The 21,279-nt window shown below is 40.8% G+C and overlaps 1 protein-coding gene across 1 annotated transcript in view; it reads left to right on the plus strand.

Annotated features, from left to right (window-relative positions):
- The window catches only part of ESYT3 (extended synaptotagmin 3), a 57,214-nt gene that overhangs the window by 21,826 nt on the left and 14,109 nt on the right, over positions 1-21,279 (plus strand). The window contains exons 5-12 of the mRNA XM_054043946.1: positions 2,691-2,757; positions 3,835-3,924; positions 7,352-7,407; positions 10,961-11,081; positions 12,777-12,938; positions 15,830-15,912; positions 19,378-19,426; positions 20,061-20,150. Of these exons, the coding sequence (XP_053899921.1) occupies positions 2,691-2,757; positions 3,835-3,924; positions 7,352-7,407; positions 10,961-11,081; positions 12,777-12,938; positions 15,830-15,912; positions 19,378-19,426; positions 20,061-20,150 (718 nt within the window). The remainder of the gene's footprint in view (positions 1-2,690; positions 2,758-3,834; positions 3,925-7,351; positions 7,408-10,960; positions 11,082-12,776; positions 12,939-15,829; positions 15,913-19,377; positions 19,427-20,060; positions 20,151-21,279) is intronic.

Here is a 21,279-nt window from a genome sequence, read left to right on the forward strand (position 1 = left end):
CCCACCCACTCCTGTAATAGACCCCCCCCCCCCAACATCTGGCTGAGTTATTGAAATCCTCAAACCATGATTTAAAGACTTCAGGTTACAGAGAATCTACCTTCTTGTTTCACTTCAGGGACTGATAATGGAGTGATTGTTACAGCTATAAGTTTCCACACCATTCTTTCTAAGTAAGCCTACTTTTTATTCTTAAGGTAAAAAGCATTACAGAGAAGACTTATTAAAACAATAAAAGAACCTACATGTGTGCTAATAAGGCTACCATGCATCTCCCCACCAGAGGGGTTTCTTTGCAGTTACAAGTTCATTGAGCTTCAGCTCAGAAGAAGCACACTCTTATGAAGCCTCAGTAAGCCTAGTCCTTCCAATCCTTCCCTAAGGATTGGGGCCCTCTATGGACCTGATTGTTTGTTTGCTGGATCAGAAGGTCCTGAGCCAGTTTAAACTTAGGCTATTTAACCAAAAGTCTTTTCTTTGTCTGTTGGTCTTTGGAGAATCCAGTTTGAAGTAATATATGTGAATCTCTGAGGGTGATGGCTTTAAAGATTGATAAGGAGGAAGTTCATTAGCATCCATCCTCCCTACTAAAGAAGATGCATACAATGCCACAACACGACATACACAATTTCATTTTTAATACATCCACAATGTACCCTGAAAGTATTAAACCCTAACTCAGTAAGGTTTAATTTACACTTCATTGAATTACCTTAATTCCATAAGATATGTTCAGGATATTGCCAGTCTGTCATGCATCCCTTTTAGTTTCCCAGTGTGATGCTACCATTATTCATAGCCTGTGAATAACAGTAGTATCCCAACAAAAGCAATTTATCCTTGTGCTGTCCTATTCAATAAGCAGAGAATTGTTCTTTTAACAACGCATAATTAACCCATAGCCCTCATTACTCCCTGCCCCCCAAGCTATTAGACCAAGATTTGAGACAGAATTAGACATTCAAATGGATAAGATTAAAAATAGCCCTCCAAAAAACCCTATCAACCCTCCTGCTTCAGGGCATTAACCAACCTTTGAGGGAGATTGGGAAGAAACTCCCTATTTGGGCAAGACGTGCCATAACGCTCTATAGTGGAGTTTGTTGCACTGTCCTCTGAAGCATATGGTACTGGCCATTGTCCGAGACAAGGCAGTGGGTGAGGTCCACATATGGACCTCTGTTCTGACTTGGTGTGGCAGTTCCTACGTAATATTGATTTAGAACAGCCTAAACGATGATAAAAATCTGATGGTACAGATTGTGCTGAATATTTCACCCTAGAACTTTTGTCAGACAAATCTGTCAGGAAAGAATATTCTGTGAGAACATTAAACATAGTTCTGTAGCTAAGTGGTTGCTAGAAATAAAAGGCATTAATGACTGTTTGGAAGAGTTTCTGATTCTGCAGAAATCAAAGGATTTTTATAAACCAAAGCAGTGTCATCTGCATCACATACTAGTGACAGCTGCCTTTAAATTCCTAGTTTGCAATAAACAAACTCAGGGGCCCGCTTCTGGCCTTCCTCTGGGCTCTTTAGTCAGACAACTCCTTGTGAAGTCAATGGGAGCTCTGCCTGAGTAAGGATTGCAAAATAGAGCCCAAAGATTGATATTTGTAGCAATGCATCACTTTAAAAAAAAAAAAAAAAAAAAAATTCTTAGTTTTCTGGTAATGTGACTGTCACTCAAGATTAACCAGTATTAATTTTCAGTATACCTTGTAAGGTGACACACACAGTTGCAATGTTACAACATTCGAGCTTTCAGTTTTTATAGTGGAAACTTCTTAATCTGGAAATGTTTGTGTCTCTCTCTCTCTTCTCCCCACCCCTCCATCCTCCTTCCCCCAGATAAATACATTGCACGGAATTTTGTTTGGTTCACTTTTCAGATTTCATCAGGATTTAAATTGGCTGTGTGCTTTTTGTCTTGTGGGTGTATAAATCCAAAAAATATTCTTTATCTAGAGCCTGTAGTATCTTGCAAATTTGCCGAAGGGACTTACTCCTCTGGGGTGTATGTGTGTGTTTGTGGGGTGTGTGTGTGTGGGGGGGGTATTTATTTATTTTATGTGTGTGTGTGTGTGTGTGTGTGTGTGTGTGTATATGTAATATAAAAATAATATGGCAGCCATGATTTAAAAATCAAGAAGTTGTAGTCTTACAATGAACAGTATTAAAAATAGTTTATTTTCAGGTTATTCTCAACTTCCAAAATTGTTGTACTCAAAATTAATTTTATTCTGGGTCTGATACTCTCAATGGTAACTGCCCAATAATTGACCTATTGTCTGTCCTATGGGTCAGCCTCAAGACCACTGGGTTATTTTTAAGGTGTTTTTGCCCCTGTATTCGGCATCTCTGGCCCAGCCTGCTGTGATGACATGAAAGATGTGACATGAGCCAAGAGAGGTGAAATAGTGCATCAGGCTGTGATTGTGACTTCAGTGGGATTCTGCATGGGCACAGGAGTCTGCTCTCATGGCTTCTGGTGCAGGATCAGAGTCTGAGTAGTGGTTGTGAGAGCACCAGGCTATTTCTTTACTCCCTTGGACCCCCATAACGCTCATCCAGTTCTGCAATATCATGTTAGGGTTGATATGCTCATTTCCCTTATATTCTTTACAGCTCCATTTTGTTCGAGTGTGGGTATTGCAAACACGGGAATAATGTGAGAACTTTCTCTCAGTTATATAGGGGACTGCGAGATTCACATGGAAGTATCAAAGTTTAAAGGAGGAGTGAAAGGAATACAGGTGGGTATAATGCCGATGTTCATTTGATGCTGTATTTTATATTGAGGCAGTATGGCCCTGTGGTTAGGGCATGAGACTGGGGGTCAGGAGTCCTGGGTTTTATTTCTGTTGCTGCTGCTGCTGCTGGGTGATCTTGGACAAGTCGCTTCACTGCCTTGTGGCTCTGTTTCCCCATGTGTAAAATGCCTCCTTTGGAAAGCACTTTGAGACTTGCAGACAAAAAACACTATCAAATAGAAAGATGATAGTAAACCTCTTGGAACTTCACAGTGACTGTGGAGAGAGAAGATTGAACCTCAGTCCATCAGCGTAGACCCTATGCTACTTGAGTTACACTGAGGCTGGGACTTTCAAAGGAGCGTAGCAACTCCCTTTAATCTGTTTGAAAAATCTCTGCTTTTGCCATTAGCAGTATGTGATCTCAGACATGCAGGGGAGAAGCGCTGATTCTCTCCAGTAAAGGGAAGTGGTGCACACATATAGTTAAACCCAGTATTTCTGGGGTAGATTTAAATCCATTTAGGCTCCAAATTTCAACTTTGTGGAAACAAGATTCTATAAAATTTAAGGGGTAAAATTCTCAAAAGCACCCAAGCCCCATGTTCAGAAGTGACTTAAAGGCTTGGGAGCCTGAGTTTCAATCACTTCTGAAAATGGGGCTTGGGGTCCGAAGTCACTTGGATACATTTTTTCAAAAGCACCCAAGAGAAATGTTTTGATTTTTTTTTTTTAAATGCCGGTGAAAAGCGTTTCACTTTGGATTGCCTCTTAACATAACTCCTTACAAACTAAGTAGATGTTGTGCCAGCTCAAGCTTACCACTGAAGTTAGAGAAGAGAAATGCTCTCTGAATTCATTGCTCAGATGAGATGGTAGGAGGACCCTGGCAATAGAGAATGGGTTTTGAGAAAAAGTGTATTCTATGATATGGAGTCTTGATGTTAGGGCCTAGAACTCTGGAGTTCTATGTCCCATTTGTGTGCTTTGACCACGCATCTCTCTAAATGAGGCAGCAGTTCAGGTTCATCCTGGCCATTACCTTCAAACTAACGTTTCCCTCCTCTGTTCTCTTCACAGTTACGTGGAACGTTACGGGTGATACTGGAACCTCTCATCACAGATGTGCCTTTCTTTGGAGCCATGACAATGTTTTTTATTCAAAAACCGGTAAGTCTGTAGTGAATTCCATTCTGCAGCCTGATTGACCCTTGATCTTTGCTCATATGACAGTGAGGGGCAATCTGCCTTTTAAATATCCATCTGTAATAGCTTGGTTACTTCCCTGCCTACTATGTAATACTTAAAATAGAGTTTTGAACAATAATGTGCTTAAAATAAGAATGTCTCTCTTTTTAGAGATCTAGATAATAAGTGTGACTCACATATTATGTGCGTTTGGTCTCTAATTCTTGTGCATTTTATTCTCCTACAGTGTTGTATGTCAAGTTAGTCTTTTTAGCTTCTATGAATGCACAGACTCCCTAGTGACTGTGGTAGATGGTCTTGCAATAAAAGGCATATGGACGGACTATTGACAGATTATTAATACAGTTAATAAATGCAGCCATTTTAGGTGCCAGTCTGTGTTAGCCTTGCATTGAAGACCTAATTGTGTAACCTTGTGAATGCCACTTGCTGTGAATTAAATCCCACCTTTCTCTTCCTAGTGACCGCTTATAGCATGCCTCACTTTTTTTTTATGTATTTCTGGATTTTTTTTTTTTTTTTTTTTTTTTGCTTAAGTGTAAAGGAAATTAGAGACCAAACGCACATAATATGTGGGTCACACTTATAAATCTTTCCATGAAGCATTGCCCTTTGGTTGGCATTAGCTATAATGAAGATACTTCAAGTTCCTAGTGACTGTAGCACAGTACAAGACTAGACAACATTCTCCTGCTACCCCCACACAACACCACTGAATTCAGTGTGCTGAATGGTTGCAACAGCAGAATTTTGATCATTATGTATTTTTTGGATTATAAGGATTCATGGTACATACCATGGGATTATCCAGTGGTCTCAGCTATAGGCTAAAAAGAACATAGCTGTGGGGAGGTGGCTAGATGTGGAGCTGATTATTGGCCTCTGGGGAGTGGATTTGAAGAAATTTTTGCTACTGTGTGCCTCTGTTGTAGTCACAAACTAAAGCGGATACTATGCTAAATCCATAAGTAACTGTATAGGTTGGCCATGTTGCTGGAGAGGGTAAACTAAGACACCAGTATATTTTACCAACATTATAATATTTCAGGCAATACAACCAATATGGTACATAACTAAGAAATGATTAGCCCCAACAATCTACTACTTGCATGAGATGGTGGCTGCTGGTCCTGGGTGCTGAGTAACTTTGGCAACAGTTCAGTAAGACAAAAATGGTGTTGGATGTATTGCCAATGGCAAGACTGAAGGCAAAACAAAATCCAATGAGAGGCATAAGTGGTGCATAGGCGGGAGGGAAATCCCATTGAGCAGTAGCGTGAAGCAAAAATGAAATCCACTCTTCTGCTGAAAAGCCCTGTATTACTAAAGATCCTTGCATTAATCAACTGGATTAGTGCATACATGAGGTCATTGCCTCAAAGAACTTAGTTTTCAGGGCAAGATCCTCAGCTGGTGTAAACTGAAGTTAGTGGAGCTACACAGTTTACATGAGCTGGGGATCGATCTTGCCCTCGGAGTAGTGGCTTAATAGAGGAAACCTCCATAGACTAGTAAAATGCAAACTTAAAAGTTAGAAATGGAGTGTTCTGGCTCTGGGGGTTTCCTTTCAAACAAAGGAAACGTGCAACGGAAGGTGGTAGAGGAGGGGTGTGTGTGTGAGAACAAGGCAGTGGAAGGTAAGTTGGACTGCATGACATGTAGGCAGTGCTAGACTTGAACATTTCAAATAGATGCCAAACTCTATCAGAAAAGTTAGCTGTACAGCAGAGGGACATGATGATAAATGTCACATTTATGATCCAAGAGGGGGAGAAGGTAGCAGCAGTTATTGAGGATGAACTGCAAACATTCAGTTCAAATACCTGTAAATCTTTTGCTGTATTCCATATAAGGGAGAAGAACTTAGTCACGTCTCAAACAAAACCAGCTGCTCTGGTCTAGTCTGAGCTTGTATGAGGATCCGTGAAACTCCATGGACTCACTGTAAAACCTGTTTTCTAAGGCCGTTCCAGAGAGTTATTGAGTCTTGCTACTCTGGATTGAGTGTTTGTCTGAGTTCCTTTTAGCACTTCAGCTCATATGTGACGTTGCTGGGTCACTCTAGCCACCCACGAATGTGCTTTCTGAACGCATCTCTTGTTCAAGCTGAACTAAATGGCATGGTGCAGTTGGAGAATGGCCTCAAACTGAGGTGTTCTCCACGGTGTGGGGGACGGGGGGGAGAGAAGAGAGACACTTGATTCCTTAGTAAGCATCTAGCAAAGGAAGTGTGCAAAGTCCATGATAGCTCCCTTCAGGATAGGAGCAGACACAAGCCAGTTGAGGATGCCTGGCTGATGGCCGTGATGCCTAGTTAATCTGTGGGGATGGAGTCCGTGATGATGGTGGGGTGTAGTAGTGTGACTTTATCAGGGTGAGTTTGAGATGGTCACATGACTCACTATGGCTTCACCACTTATAAGTAATCGGTGCTCATCTGGGATGACTCGCATAAAACATTTATGCCACGCTGCCCAATTGCGTGTTCTGTAGCTGCTGCATATATATTTAAGGCACTGCTAAAATAATTTCTGAGCATCTTTAAAAACATTGGGCCATATTTCCAGGGTCACTCGGCTAAATCCCTCTGCATGTAAAGCCCATTGCCTTAGTTGGATCTGGTCCTACTAAAACCGCTCTTCCTAGCTATCTACATTTCTGACTCAGCAGAGCCATGAAATAGTGGATTTTAAAGCTGTGACTTTTTTTTAAATGTATAGAAAAACTGTTACTGTCGCAGGGCAGAATAACTTTGGGGCACAGAAAGAGGAAACCATACTCTGACATCTTGAGAGTGGTGTGTGGTTTTTTTGTTTTGTTTTTTTTTTTAAATGATGGCTCTCTGAAGTTGCTGGGGTATTTGTTGGAACATGTCCTATGGGAAGTCAGAAGGTGATCAATTAATGTATCACATGGCTCTGTAGCAAACTCTTCCATGTGATTAGAAATGTAAACACCACACACGTTTGGATGGACTATACACCCTTGTGCTTCGGTGCATGAGGTAATTAGGAAGGCACTTCCCCGATGCGTGGATCACCTCACAGTTTTCCACTACAGGATTGCTTACGTCTTTGTGTGAAGCATTTGGTAATGGCTGCTCTCAGATGGAACACTGGACTGACCAGCCTGCTGCTCCGATACAAGATGGCAATTCCTATGTTCCTAAGTCTTTGGGGGATAAGGCCCAAAGAAACCCTGACACCAGACCTTGGCAGTTCAAATAAAGGAGGAAATGTCTCATTCTCAGCCATTGTTTTTTAGGTATAAACATAATTCAGTTTTTCTTTAGCTGGATATGTCTTGTGTTTTTTAGGCTCATTAATCACTTGTTGCAAATTCATTAATACCGTTCAGTTTGGGTTTTTTCTTTTCCTGCTTACTGTAGTACTTGGAAGTCAACTGGGCAGGCCTGACCAACCTCCTAGATGCCCCAGGAATTAGGTGAGCGTTCACTTCTCTTCTTCTTTTATTTATTAAGAAAGAGGCGGGATGGGAGGGGGAATCGTATAGAAATGAACCCCTTTCTCTAGAAACTGAGCCAAAGGATTTTCAATAACTATGTATCTTAAGGCTTTATACTGTTGTCCATAACAATAGTAGCAGAACAATCTGCAAAATCTGAACTCAAAGCTCTATTGCTTTTCTACCATTTCATCACGTTTGAGGCTCATGAAGGAAGTATTATGGCTAGACAAATCTCCTGTGAAAAGTCACAAAAGACACTGAGGCCATAACAAGGGCTACAATTACAAAGCTGGCCTTCCTTTCCACACCTGCAAATATTATTTTGCATTGATAGTTTATAATGACCAATATCCAGAGTTAAGGGATTTGCACACTGTATTTATTTTGAGGTACACAAATATAAGCAAACTATCCTGGGCTTTGTGTACTCTATGTTGTAGTTTTATTAATCATGGAATCTATTTTTAAATCAACCACAAAATCCCAAATGGCAGAAATTCCCCTGCTTTTCCCACAACAGGTTATCAACTCCTCAGATTCCCAAAAGAAACACAAAGTTGTCCCAGCCCTTTCCAAATGCGGGCGGTATTGGGTTGATTGTTTATATTTAAGTTTCACAGTGAATGTGCATATCTCTCTATTTGGCTCCACTACTCTGGATTTTCAAGCTGTTCATCAGGAACAAAGATGCATTTCCCGCTTCAGAGTTTTGTCAGCTTAAGCAGAAAACTGTTCAAGTCACATGGAAAGGAAAAGTAACCTACCAATTGGTTACTTGCAAGTCATTATTTTTAAACTAAAAATGATTTTTAGGGGCTGCTTTTCTATCTCCTCCTCCTCCTGCTGAAACGGACTTAGGACCCCATGCAGACACTCTCTTGTGCATGTTGAGTAGCTGCTTACTCCACTGAATCAAATGGGATTGTGCTGCTACTCAAAGTGAGTAAAGGTATCCAAGCCTTTCGATGTACAGTGGCAGAGCGCTCCCTTTGAGGCCAGAGCAGCTGTATGCCCTGGAGTTTTCCCTGGGAGGAGATGTCCTTTTTAACTTGGGAACAAATCTTTTTCCTTTCCAATGCAAATTCTCTTAAAACCTTGCAGGAAAGGGCTGCACATGCTGCACACTTACAAGCAACAATTCATTTGGCTCGCTGCAAAATGCTGGAGCCTGACTGCTTCACTCCTTCCTACTTCCCTTTATAGTGGCTTAAATATAGAAAAAACTCTGCTGATCATGAAAGCCTTATGAACAAACACGCCTGGATGTGAAACACGCTGAAAGACTGGTTGAACCAGAACTCTTCCTTTAAATGACTCTGATTTATGGGGAAGAGTAAAGAAATATGAAATCCTGCCTAGTAATTTACTTGTTAAAAGCTACACTAAGTTGGATTCAGGTCCATGCCAAAATTCACATGATTTCATAACCTTTCTGTTGATGGGGGATTTGGGCAGGAAATCCCTGTCCTGTCATCAGACCGTCTGTGAGCTCTGCATTTGTACTGGGCAGGGCATGGGATTTCAGCCTTCTGTTCTGGTCAAACTGTGCACTGTGACCAGATCATGGAACAGCCTTATCCAGCATATTCCTGGTTTTGCTAGCACTTTACTTAGCAGTGAGATGAGGTGGGGAGGGAGTGACGGTGGGGTGTTTTGTTCTGTTTGTTAGTCTTTTCCTCCTTAATGGTATCCTGCCCTGTAGGTACAGACTTGCTCATGCCAAATAGCTGTTCATTGAAAGCACTTCATTCACCATTAGTAAGTGGAAAGCACTAAAATGTATGTTTCCTACACACTTCTGGCTATGTGGAGATAGGTCAAATGCTTGTTCTGCAAATACAGCAATAGAGGGCCAAGTATGAGGCTAGAACTGAAAGATTAAAAATCAATGCTTTTTTTTTTTTTTTTTTTTTTTTTTTTACTGCATTTCATAGATTCCATAAGGTATAAGGCCAGATCATTCCAGTCTAACCTGTATATCACAGACTATTAAACTTCACCCTGTGACCCCTATACTGAACCCAATGACTGTGGCTAAAGCATATCTTCCAGAAAGGCATCCAGTTGTGATGTGAAGACCTCACAACTTAGAGACGCCACCATTTCCCTGGATAGTTTTGTTCCAATGGGTTATCACCCTCACTGTTAAAAATGTCGGCCTTATTTCCCATTTGAATCTTTCTGGCTTCTGTTTCCAGACATCGGTTCTTAATGTATAACGAAACCCAGCAAATTCAGCTCTGATTGATTACAGCAAAGTCATTTATTCCTAGAAACTTGCACATGAAATGAACAATTGCTGCTCCTTGAGTCTGCGGCTCCTGTGACTTGATGGGATGCAAAGGATCTTTGTGCTCAATAAAGATCACATGATCTCCCTGAAACCATTTATTTTTAAAAGGTGACATAGAGGGGGGCGGGGGGAGAAGGAGTTTGTGCCTTTTTGTTTTAATTCTTTATAATGTATAAAGACCAGAGTGCTTGGAGGAGATATTGTAGATTGTTCCATTGGTTAATCATCCGCCTGTTCGTTTGGTTTTTTTTTTTTTTTTTTTTTTTTTACTTGTCTATCTTCAGCTTCCTATTTACAATAGTGTTTACTTTTTTTTCTTCAGTAAATCTGACTTAAGAAAGGGCAGTATTGGAGTCCAGGCTCCAATAATTTTGTCTGCATCACAAAAAACAACCTTGCAACTGATTCTCTTTCTTGGCAGTCTTAGTGGAGAAGCTAAGGGGTGAATGGAAGCTGAATTTCCTAAAGGTGGCTATTCCAAGAGGGTATAGATTAAGGCAAGCTGGTGGGGAAAGGTGGGAGAAGCTCATATTACTGTACATGCAGTGCTTATTCTGGGAATACATGGAGGGCTTCAGTCTCCAGGGCTGTCAATCCAACAACTTTCAACATAAGGATAAGCTTTAAATTCTATACAAGGAGGCTCTAACTAAAGTCACCCATGGCCTCATGCATGGATCCAAGGTCAGAAATTGTCATTTTATGCTGATGTGAAGTGGTCACCTGTTTTTGTTTTGTTTAAGTTCTCCAAACTCCAAATAAAATACTCCAAAGTTGTGGAAACACTATGAACATGTGTATTCCCAAAATGGTGCAAAAGAGACCCTGGATTTGAACCCTCTTGTTCCCATCTCATCCTGCCTCATCTTTTGTATCCTCTTGTTTATTATTTAGACTTCTAAGGTCAAATTTCTAGCCAGCTTTTGTAACTGCAAGATTTGGATGCGCCACACTGCAGTTGTACATGCAAATAGCCACTTGTATGCACAGTTCTGGATTTGCACATCCAACTCAGTTATGCATTTGTAAACATAAATTTTGTGCCCTTGCATGTGCACAGATGGATGAGCAAGATCACAGATTAGGACTGAAATCTTGGTTCTTTCCTCGTTTTGAGAGTTGAAGACATTCTCTTTCAAGGCGTGGAGAAGGCAGAATGATCACATTTGCAATGTCTTTTGTTGTAATTAAAATCATGACTTCTTTGTGTTTGTTTGTTTTAAATTTTCCCTTCAGTTTAATGTCAGACACGATAATCCAAGACCTGATTGCTGCCCGGCTGGTGTTACCAAACAGAATCACAATTCCACTGAAGAAGAACATGAAAATTTCCCACCTACGATTCCCTATCCCATATGTGAGTGTTTTCTGAGCTGGATGACGTAATATATTGACACACAATCAGCTGAATATGCTGTACGCTAAGACCGGGGGGGGGTAGGGAGGGGAATGCATTAACCTGCTGTGCACACAACTCATCAACCTCTAAACTGTGGGAGCTAGGATTGTTGACATGACCCCAGTTGACATTGTCCACCTACCAAAACTGGTTGAAGCATGATAGCGGGTATCTGTTCAGATTGAAAACACCAGTTACTGCAATACTGAACTGTGGTGCAGTGCCCCAACTTTAGGGGAAAGCCTGCTTATACCATGTATAATACCAACCAATATTTCTCTCCCATTCATGTCTATTAAAACTGAATGAAGTCATCTCAAATGTGTGTAGGAGAAATCTGAGCAAATGGTGCTAAAGATGCTGGATACTGAATGCTGTGACAGTAGTAGTTGATAGAGGTATTTGCCTATCTTGAGTATTTCTAGTGCACCCATCACAATGGTGTCTAGGTACTCTTAATCTCTGACCCCACGCTGAGTTATATTGCAGCAATCTCTTCTACATCGGGGGTAGTCAATAGGTGGACTGTGGGCCAAATCTGGACTGCCAGATGCTTTTGAACAGATGCTGCAATCTTTTCATTTACAGTACTGCAGACTGTCCTCATGTCTTATAATCATTATTGTTGGGGTTCTTTTTATTATTTTCTTCTCTGGAGGATGGACCTTGACTATACCTTTGACCAAGAAATTTGGACCTTGACAAAAAATAGACTACCCATGTTCTACGTAGTCCTGTTCTGAGATTCATAGAGTATACCCAGTAGTTTTAAGGTACAAAAGCATAAATTGGCCAGATGTTCCTCTTGGTCTTTGTATATACAGTAAATAAGACTTGTTTAAGAGATTAATCAGTGATCTCCCTTACCAAATGAAAGTTTTGGGTTAATGAAGGAATATGCTAAATCTTCAGTTTGTGCTTGATTTGTACGCTAACCCATCAATTCTTTCATTAATAACGAAAGAGCTTAAATAACAGGTAGGAAGACAGAAAACCACAAATCTTTTTACGAAATAAAATATCTTACAAAAATTCATCCAAAACATTCTCAAATGCAAATCTCTCTTGAATATACTATAAATATTCTAGATATTGGGAAAGTGAGGGGAAAATGGATAGGTGGCTGTTTTCCACCTACAATTAATCACCAAATGGAAGTTGAATGGCCACCTCTGCGACAACTAATCAAAAATATCATACCATCATGCCTTTCCAGTGGATGCTATTCTTTTGTCCTTCCAGGCTCTGGCCCTGTGGGAGAGGAGCACTTCCGAAGAGGTCTGAGCATGCTCAGTTCCCTATGAAGCCAGTGGGAACTCAGGAGCTCAGCACCTTGTAGAATCAGGTCCTTATTTACAATTGTGTGTGTATAGTGTAGTGTCAACTGGAGATCTTTCCTGCCCAATTATAACCATATGAAGATAGCCTACATTAGACTGTGCCTCAGTAGAAACTGCTCTCTTCTAAGTAAATGAAATTACACATTAAAAATGTTTCCTGTTATGTAGAATGTTCTGCATCAAAATACCATGGCAGCCTTGCTTAAATGATAATTGGAACCAACACCTGAAATAGCTATTTTAAGAGGCAATGTATTGAAATGCTCAAGAGGCCTGTGTTTTCATGTTGATCTGTGATGCTTGTTTTGTTCAGGGAGTAGTCAGAGTTCATCTACTAGAAGCTGAAAACCTTGTCCAGAAAGACCACTTCCGGGGGAAGTCTGACCCTTATGCTATTCTTCGAGTTGGCTTGGCGCAGTTCCGAAGCAAGACCATTCAACGAAATCTTAATCCCATCTGGAATGAAATGTCTGAGGTATAGAATCATCTAACCATATGAAGTTGTAATGTTTGTATATGTGGATTATACTTGGTTTGGGCACTTTTTCGTCTGTTCTTCCATAAGTGCTTGGAAGGTATTGGAGACAACATTTTTTTTTTTTTTTTTTTTTTTTTTTTTTTTTTTTCAGAAGTAGAGAAAGTAAGCAAGGGGACAGCCATTTTGGCCTTGATTCTAACCAACAGGGAGGAATGGGAAGTGAATCTAAAGATGGAAGGCAATTTCAGTGAGCGTGATCATGAAGTGATAGGTTTCCTAATTCTAAGGCAAGGAAGGAGTGAGGGCAGCAAAATAAGGACACTGGACTTCATAAAAATCGGACTTTAACAGACTCAGAAAACCGGTAGGTAAGGTCCCCTGGGAAGAAAATCTAAGGGGAAAAGGAGTTCAGGAGAGCTGGCAGTTTCTCAAGGGACAGAATTAAAGGCACAACTGCAGACTGTCCTGATGTCTCTTCTTCACAGCAAGAATAGTAAGAGCCCAATACATGGCTCCATCAGGAGCTCTTTAATGACCTGAAAATTGAAACGGAATCCTACAAAAAATTGGAAATATGGACAAATTGCTAAAGCTGAGTACAAAGAGTAGCACAAGTAGGTAGGAACAAAATGAGAGAGGCTAAGGCACAAAATGGGTTACAGCTAGCCAGGGCCGCAAAAGGCAGTAAGAGGTTTTATTAATATGTTAGGAGCAAGAGAAAGACAAAAGAAAGTATAGGTCCTCTATTGAGCAGGGAAGGAGAGCTAATAACTGATGACCTCAAGAACGCTGAGGTGTTTAATGCTCATTTTGCTTCTCTTCACTAAAAAGGTTAGTGGTAACCACATACTGAATACAATTAATATTATCAATGAGAGAGGTGGAATGGAAGCCAAAATAGGGAAAGAACATGGTAGACTATCTTGATAAAATAGATGTATTCAAGTGGGTAGGGCCTGAAAAAATTCATCCTAGGGTACTTAATGAACTAGCTGAAGCAATCTGGGAACCATTCTCAATTATCTTTGAGAATTCATGGAGGACTGGGGAGGTCCCGGAGGACTGGGGAGGTCCCGGAGGACTGGAGAAGGGCAAACATTATACCCCTTTTTAAAGACCAGTACTAAGAGGATCCAGGGTATTCTAGACCAGTCAGCCTAACTTTGATACCTGGAAAGATACTGGAACAAATTATTAGACAATCAGTTTCTAAGAACGTTGAGTGTTACAAGGAATAGCCAGTATGGATTTGTCAAGAACAAACCATGCCAAACCAAGTTTCCTTCTTTCCCCTTTTGGCCTATTGGATAAGGGGAAGCAGTAAATGTGATTATATCTTGATTTTTAGAAAGGCTTTTGACACAGTCCCATATGACATTTTTCTAAGCAAACTAGGGAAATGTGGTCTAGATTAAATTACTACAAAGTGGGTGCACAACTGGTTGAAAAATGGTACTCAGAGTACTTATCAATGGCTTGCCCTCATACTGGGAAGGCATATCTAGTGGGGTCCTGCGGAGGTCAGTCCTGGGTCTAGTACTAACCAATATTTTCATTAATCACTTGGACAATGATGTGGGGAGAGTGTTTATAAAATCTGTAGGTGACACCAAGCGGGGAGCGGTTGTAAGCACTTTGGAGGACAGGATAGGAATACAAAATAAACTTGACAAATTGGAGAATTGGTCTGTAATCAACAAGATGTACTTTGCACTTGTGTTTATTGAATTTCTTCACCTAGACAGGAAAAATCAAATGCACAACTACAAAATGGAGAATAACTGGTTGGACAACAGTCCTGTAGAAAAGGATCTAGGGATTATAGTAGATCTCAAATTGACTTATTCAATGTGCTAGTTGTGAAAGCCTAATATTCTGGAATGTATTAACGAGAGTGTTGTATGTAAGACATGGGAGGTAATTGTCCTGCTCTACCTAGCACTGGTGAGGCCTCAGCTGTAGTACTGTGTCCAAATCTGGGCACCACACTTTAAAAAAGATGTGGACAAATTGGAGAGAGTCATAGGAGAGCAACAAAAATAATAAAAGGTTTAGAAAACCTGACCTATGAGGAAAGGTTAAAAAAAACTGGGCATGTTGAGTCTTTAGAAAAGATGACCGGGTGGGGGGGAGGAGGAGGGAAACCTGATAATCCTCTTCAAATTTGTTAAGGTCTGTTACAAAGAGGATGAGGATCAGTTCTTCTTGGTGTTCACTGAAGGTAGGATAAGAAGCAATGGGTTTAATCTGCAGCAAGGGAGATTTTAGAAAGGGAAAAACTTTCTAACGAATAAGGGTAGTTGAGCTCTGGGATAGGTTTCAAAGGGAGGTTGTGGAATCCAAATTGCTGGAGATTTTAAAGAATATCTTAGGCCTGTCAGGGATGCTTTAGATTTACTTGGTCCTGCCTCAGTGCATGGGGCTGGTCTTGCTGATTTCTCAAGTCCCCTTCCAGCCCTACATTTCTATGATTCTGTGATTTTTGTTTTGTTTTGTTTTGTTTTTTGGTTTGGTTTTTTTTTTTTCCCCCTTGCCTAATTGTATTGGAACTGATAGACTATTTTTATGTTACCAACTGAACTGACAAGTTAACTAGTATCTTTGGAACCCCTTAATCAAATGAGCAGATGTTTGCCCTGCAAACTTGACCCTGGCCCCCGAACTGACACATCAGTTTTCAAGCTGATCTATGTATGTGGATTTTAGACAAGATGCAAACACATCATGCTTATGCTGACCCTGCATTAGCATATATATTTCCTCAATGTACCCTGGGAAGTATTGCACTCTTGTCACTAGCCTGAGGCTTTTGATGTGGCCTGTGAATATTTGTCTGTCTGTAAATCCTATGACTTTCTCTCTTCCTCTTCTTTCTCCCCCCCCTGCAGTTTGTTGTTCATGAAGTGCCTGGTCAGGACTTAGAAGTGGACTTGTATGATGAAGATCCAGATAAAGATGACTTTCTGGGCAGGTGATGCACATAATTTCCTATTTCTCTTTTCAATAGTACGGGTATGATCAGTTTTTCAAAAGCAATCCCCTGTAATAATAAAGGCATAGATAGGTCAGTGGTGGTTGCTCAGTGAGATGTAAACCTTATAAGAAACATAGTGGCTTCTTGTAAAATAACTTTGGGGGATGGAGCCTTCCTCCTCTAGGTTTCTAGTTCTAATCCATCCCAGACTATTCATGATGATGTACCTACATTTGGATGCTGTCCAATCACTGATGTATGTGAAACTAATGTGATGCTCTCAGTCAGGTTCTTAATAGAGGGGTCCTGGTCATAAAAACAACCATTGCAGTTGGCACTTTTTTTTGGCGTTTCTAGAAGAGACTAAGATTCTGAAATTAGCTGAAGCCTGAGCTCTGCAAGCCAGGACTGAAGGTCAAACTTGCATTGCTACTTCATGAGTTGTACCTGTCCTGTGAATGGACAGGATTGTCAACATGGCATTCTTAGATAGCAGCGCATTAGGGAAGCTTTGCAGAAGATAACTAAGAACCACCAAATTCCACCTACTAAGTACAGTATATCAGAGCTGGCTTCTTAAGAAGAGGTGCTTTACATTTATGTACTTCAAAACATACTACGCAATTTGCCACCACCCAAAAATGGGATGCGACCAAGACCCAAAATAAAGTGTTTGTATTAATTTTGATGGAATGAATAGGCCCAAAGAGTTAACGATCTTAACATGAGCCTGTCCCTGTCCAACGTGAAACAAGGTTTGGGGTTTAGTATACAGACGTTAGCCTGCTTATAACCATGGTGCAAACACCATTTAAAATTCTTTTTAACCTTTTATTGAAGATACTGAGAAGGAAAAATCATTAAAGCACTTGAAATGGGAAGTATTTAGCTAAGGGTTTTTTAAACATCGTGTGTGTGTGTGTGCTCTCTCTCTCGATAGTTTGTAGAGAAACATCACCACCAGCCCCTCTCCTCTCCCCTCCCCCCACACACCTGACAGTATTAAAAATATCTGTCCTTTTAGGAAAAAGAGCAAATTAGTTGACATGGGCTGGAGCAGTTACTGCTGTTTAAAGCCAGATCCCATTTCCTAGAAGGCAAAAAAAGGGTCACGTATGCACACATACACGTGGTGGTGGTGGGGAATATCAAAGAGAAGACACCTCTTTTGTCTCTGGTGTTGACTTTCTCACTGCTAGAGAAACACAGGCAAGGCACATGATCCTTTTATTAGCCAGTCTGAGACCTTGCAAATGTGCATCAGACTGTTTAGGACATTGCCATTAGCTGGCTTTCTGGTCACAGGTTTACAGCAGTGTTGCAAAATATAGTCGTGGCCAGCTAAGCCAGACTGTCCTGAGACAGGAGGAAAAAGGAGTGAGATGAGAGAGAAGAAATAAGGTGGGGGAAGGAACAGAACAGTGTGTGTCACTGACAGACAGAAAGACAGCATCGGATGGTGGCTGGTATTTAGCCAGAGCCAGCGGAGGTGGCAATGTCATCTGGGCTCCTCTCTCTGGCACGGTCTGTGTCAGCACATCTCTTCGGATCAGGACGAGGGCCCAACTGTGTTATGGAAAAATCCTGGGGTCCCAGGAGACACTGGGGGTGGCAGCTCTGATGGTAGAGCTTGCTGCAGTGGTTGCTGGCAGGTAGCTTTCTCTTCTGCTAATTTTCCCCTAAAAGGGAGTGGTGATGTGGAATAGCACATCCCCTCATTATTTTGTCTGCCAATTAGGCCTAATTTCTGACACACCAGTTTTGGTTCACTGATTTCCAGTTTTTTGTCAACAATGGTAAGACAAAATAGACGGCTCTCAATGTCCCCAAAGTAGCCATAGAATGGATGAAGGAAACACTAGAATTAATCAGTCATCTTACCTACCTAGGAAGTGAGATGTGCAAGCAACAAATATCCAAAGGGGCAAATAACGCTTCCAAAAGCTTGAAAGTAGCATGATTGGTACTGATACAAAAATTATTTTTTAATGCCAGAGTCCTGTTTGTCCTCCTTTATGGAGCAGAGCAATGAAAATCTCCAACAGAAATTGATAAGATGACCAACTCATTCCAAAGTAAATGCTTGTAGAAGATCTTCAGAGTCCGTTGGCAAGAGTTTCTTGTTCTACTTAGAATTTCTGATGTTGCAACCCAATTCAAGGCATCAAATATGGTAAAAAGACAACACTGGATGTAGTCAGGACACGCTTTAAGGATGCCATAAACACTACTTCCACTGCAAATGATATGGAAATCACCTAGAAAGAGGGGAACCTAGAGAAACATATGCAGAACAACAGAGAGAGAGAGAGAAGCCAAATCCGTCAACATGACACTCAAAGGCCTGAACAGTCCAGCAAAAGACCAAAATAAATCGTGGAAACTGGTGAATACTCTATGCACCTGAGGGTGCTGGACATAGGTGCCAACTTCCCCTCTGCCCCGTGGGTGCTTGATTTTTTTCTCCCCTCCCCCCACCCCCGAACCATCCTCGCTCTGCTCCAATTCCACCCCTTCCCCAAAGTCCCCACCTCTTCTCCACCTCCTCCCTTGAGCGCGCCGCTTCTCTATTCCTCCCCCTCCCTCCTGTAAAGTCCTAAGTGCTGCCAAACAGCTGTTAGGCAGCGGGCAGGAAGCGCTGGGGGGCGGGAGGGGTAGCGGGATGCAGTGTGCTCAGGAGTGAGAGGGGGACAGGAGGCGGGGCTAGGGGAGCTTGCCCGCCTGTGGGTGCAGAGCACCCGCTAATTTTTCCCCATGGGTGCTCCAGCCCCGCAGCACCCATGGAGTCGGCACCTATGGTGCCGGAGGAGAAAGAAAAAGATGGTGGCGACTTCCAGTTCCACACTTTTCTTGTTTACCAGGTATGATCTTAAGAGTCCTTGAATTCTATAAATAGGCCTTCGTTTGTAATAATTCAGTCTGTCTCCCATTTTCCCATCAACATTTGTTATAGTGACATTTTATCAACTTTCACTTAAAGTTGAGCTCACAATTAGAGTATATTTGTAGGCCCAATTATTACTACTGAGGGATGTACAAATTTATTCATGCAGGAAACTTAACATTGAGGGATTAATTCCTTTAGTCCAAATAATTGTCTCTAAACCTCCTTTTTTTTTTTTTTTTTTTTTTTTAAATGTGGTGGTTATTTTTTATTGTGATGCAAATAACTGAGCACTAAAAGTGATTCCTAAAATGAGGGACACTTGAGTGGTACATTTCAAAGGTCCCTTCAGATGTGTGATTTATATAAGCATTTCCACAGGGAGAAGATTCATAAAAGCCAAACACATTCAGTAACACATGCTGAGGGTAACGTGTAGCTTTTGTTCTAAACATGGATTCCATTATAGATCCGTTTGGTGAAATATTCATCTCTTGTCCATTAATTATAATCTGCTGTTCACTAAAACATTCAATGTAGTAATGAATATTGTGACATGTTCTCTTTTTGTCTTGCAGCTTACTTATAAGCCTTGCTGATGTAATGAATGACACAATTGTTGATGAGGTAAAAGTTTATGGTCTGTTTCCAAATGTTCTACTATGGACCTTGCACATTCAGTGATGTTTCTGCACACTTGCAGCTTGTTACTGTAACAATTTTATTACAGGAAAGAGAAGTGACAGCTGGTTACTGTTGCTCATAAAACTTTAAATACCCAAAGGAATGGCTTTTCAGTTTAAACTGGCAACTCCTGCCAGCACAGTACAAACTCAAGTGCTATTTTGCATTTGTGTTGCATATGCATAGTGTGTCCTGAGTCTTTGTACAAGTCTCTAAATAGTTCTTAGTTAAAAATTTCTTCCTGGGCAAAGAAACAATAAATTATAGTATGACGCTTTTGTTCTGGAATCAAGCACAATGCAGAGATTGCTGCCCCCAGTTTCCAGTACTTACTCTTATTAGTATTGTTAGTTCCATATGATGATTAGTATCTTATTTAATATGTTAATGTTTCAAGTCTTTGTTTCTAAATATGCTTAAGTAGGTCAGTTTATGCATAAAAAAATTCAAGCTCAAAGTGCAATTTAAATTGGCTCTTGTACATAATTCACAATAGGATTGCGACACAGAATGCGTTTTTCTGCAAACAGTTCTCAGGTTGTGGTTTTTTTTGTTTTGTTTTGTTCTCTTCACTTAGTGGTTTCCCTTAAGTAAGACTGCAAGTGGACACTTGCATTTAAAGCTCGAGTGGCTTTCATTAGTAACTGACCAAGAAAAACTACATGAGGTGAGTGTTGTTTATTTCAGGTATTCCAACATTATATAGCAGGCTGATAGGCTCCTTTGCAGAGTAATATGACCCAATTATGAACCAGAAGTAATCCTCCTGGCCTTATATTTGTTTGACAGAGCTTAGATATGAACTTTCCCCAAGACTGAATTTGTTTGCATCAGGAGAGCTCATCTAATTCCTGATTAGGTTTAAAATAAGGAAAACTATGCAACCCTTCTTACCTTTTTTAAAAAGTAGTAGCATTTGACAACAGTGGCCCAATAATCTCTCTCTTCTCTCCGCTTCCTTCTACCACCCCCAAATCACCACCGTATCTGAGCCCCTGCACGTAGCATAAACCAACTCCCAATAGTGAAACTAGTTTGGGGCTGTAGCTATAGAACACTGTAGTGGTACTCTCAGTGGGCTAGTTTGCATCACTCTCATTTTTAAGTGTTCCCTCCTTGCCACAATTCAACCAAAGCACTTAAGCACATGCTTAAGTTCCAGTGAAGTCAATGGGACATTATACACTTTTTTTGAATAGTGATAGACATGCCCAGGTATAAAGTTAAGCACATACTTACATGCCCCCTTGAATGAGGGGCTCAGTTCTCCAGTAAAGGCATTGCATAGCACTGAGGTCATGATGTTGAAGACTTTAAACCCTAATCGGCCATACTTTCACTCTACGTTTTTTGAGAAGTTGAGTCACTTTGAAGCTTTCAACTTCATTTTAAATTGTGTTATAATTGTAGTTAGAGACATGCTACATATTTTAAAACTTCCATCACCACTGACTGGATTGACTAGATCATGTTATCTCACTAATGTGTATATTTTGTGCCTAATGTATTTAAATGTGCACATGGCAAATCTGACGAGGAAAGACATCTAGATAACATGGACTGCAAATTGATAGGTGTGCAAACATGGAGAACAGAACCTCGCTGGCCCTGGAGCCATATAATGTCCTTACATTAATCTAAACCTGAATGACATGGCAATGAATGAGTGATACAAATTACTCCAGTTGTGTTTGGCTGTTGGCCACATCCAGTTTCTCCCTTGTCACTGATTTCATCAGTCTATAGTCATCTGACCTGAACAGCACTTGTCTTGAAACAAACATATTCTGGAACAT

Source organism: Malaclemys terrapin, chromosome 11 (genome assembly GCF_027887155.1).
Source record: "Malaclemys terrapin pileata isolate rMalTer1 chromosome 11, rMalTer1.hap1, whole genome shotgun sequence".
Lineage (NCBI taxonomy): Eukaryota > Metazoa > Chordata > Testudines > Emydidae > Malaclemys > Malaclemys terrapin.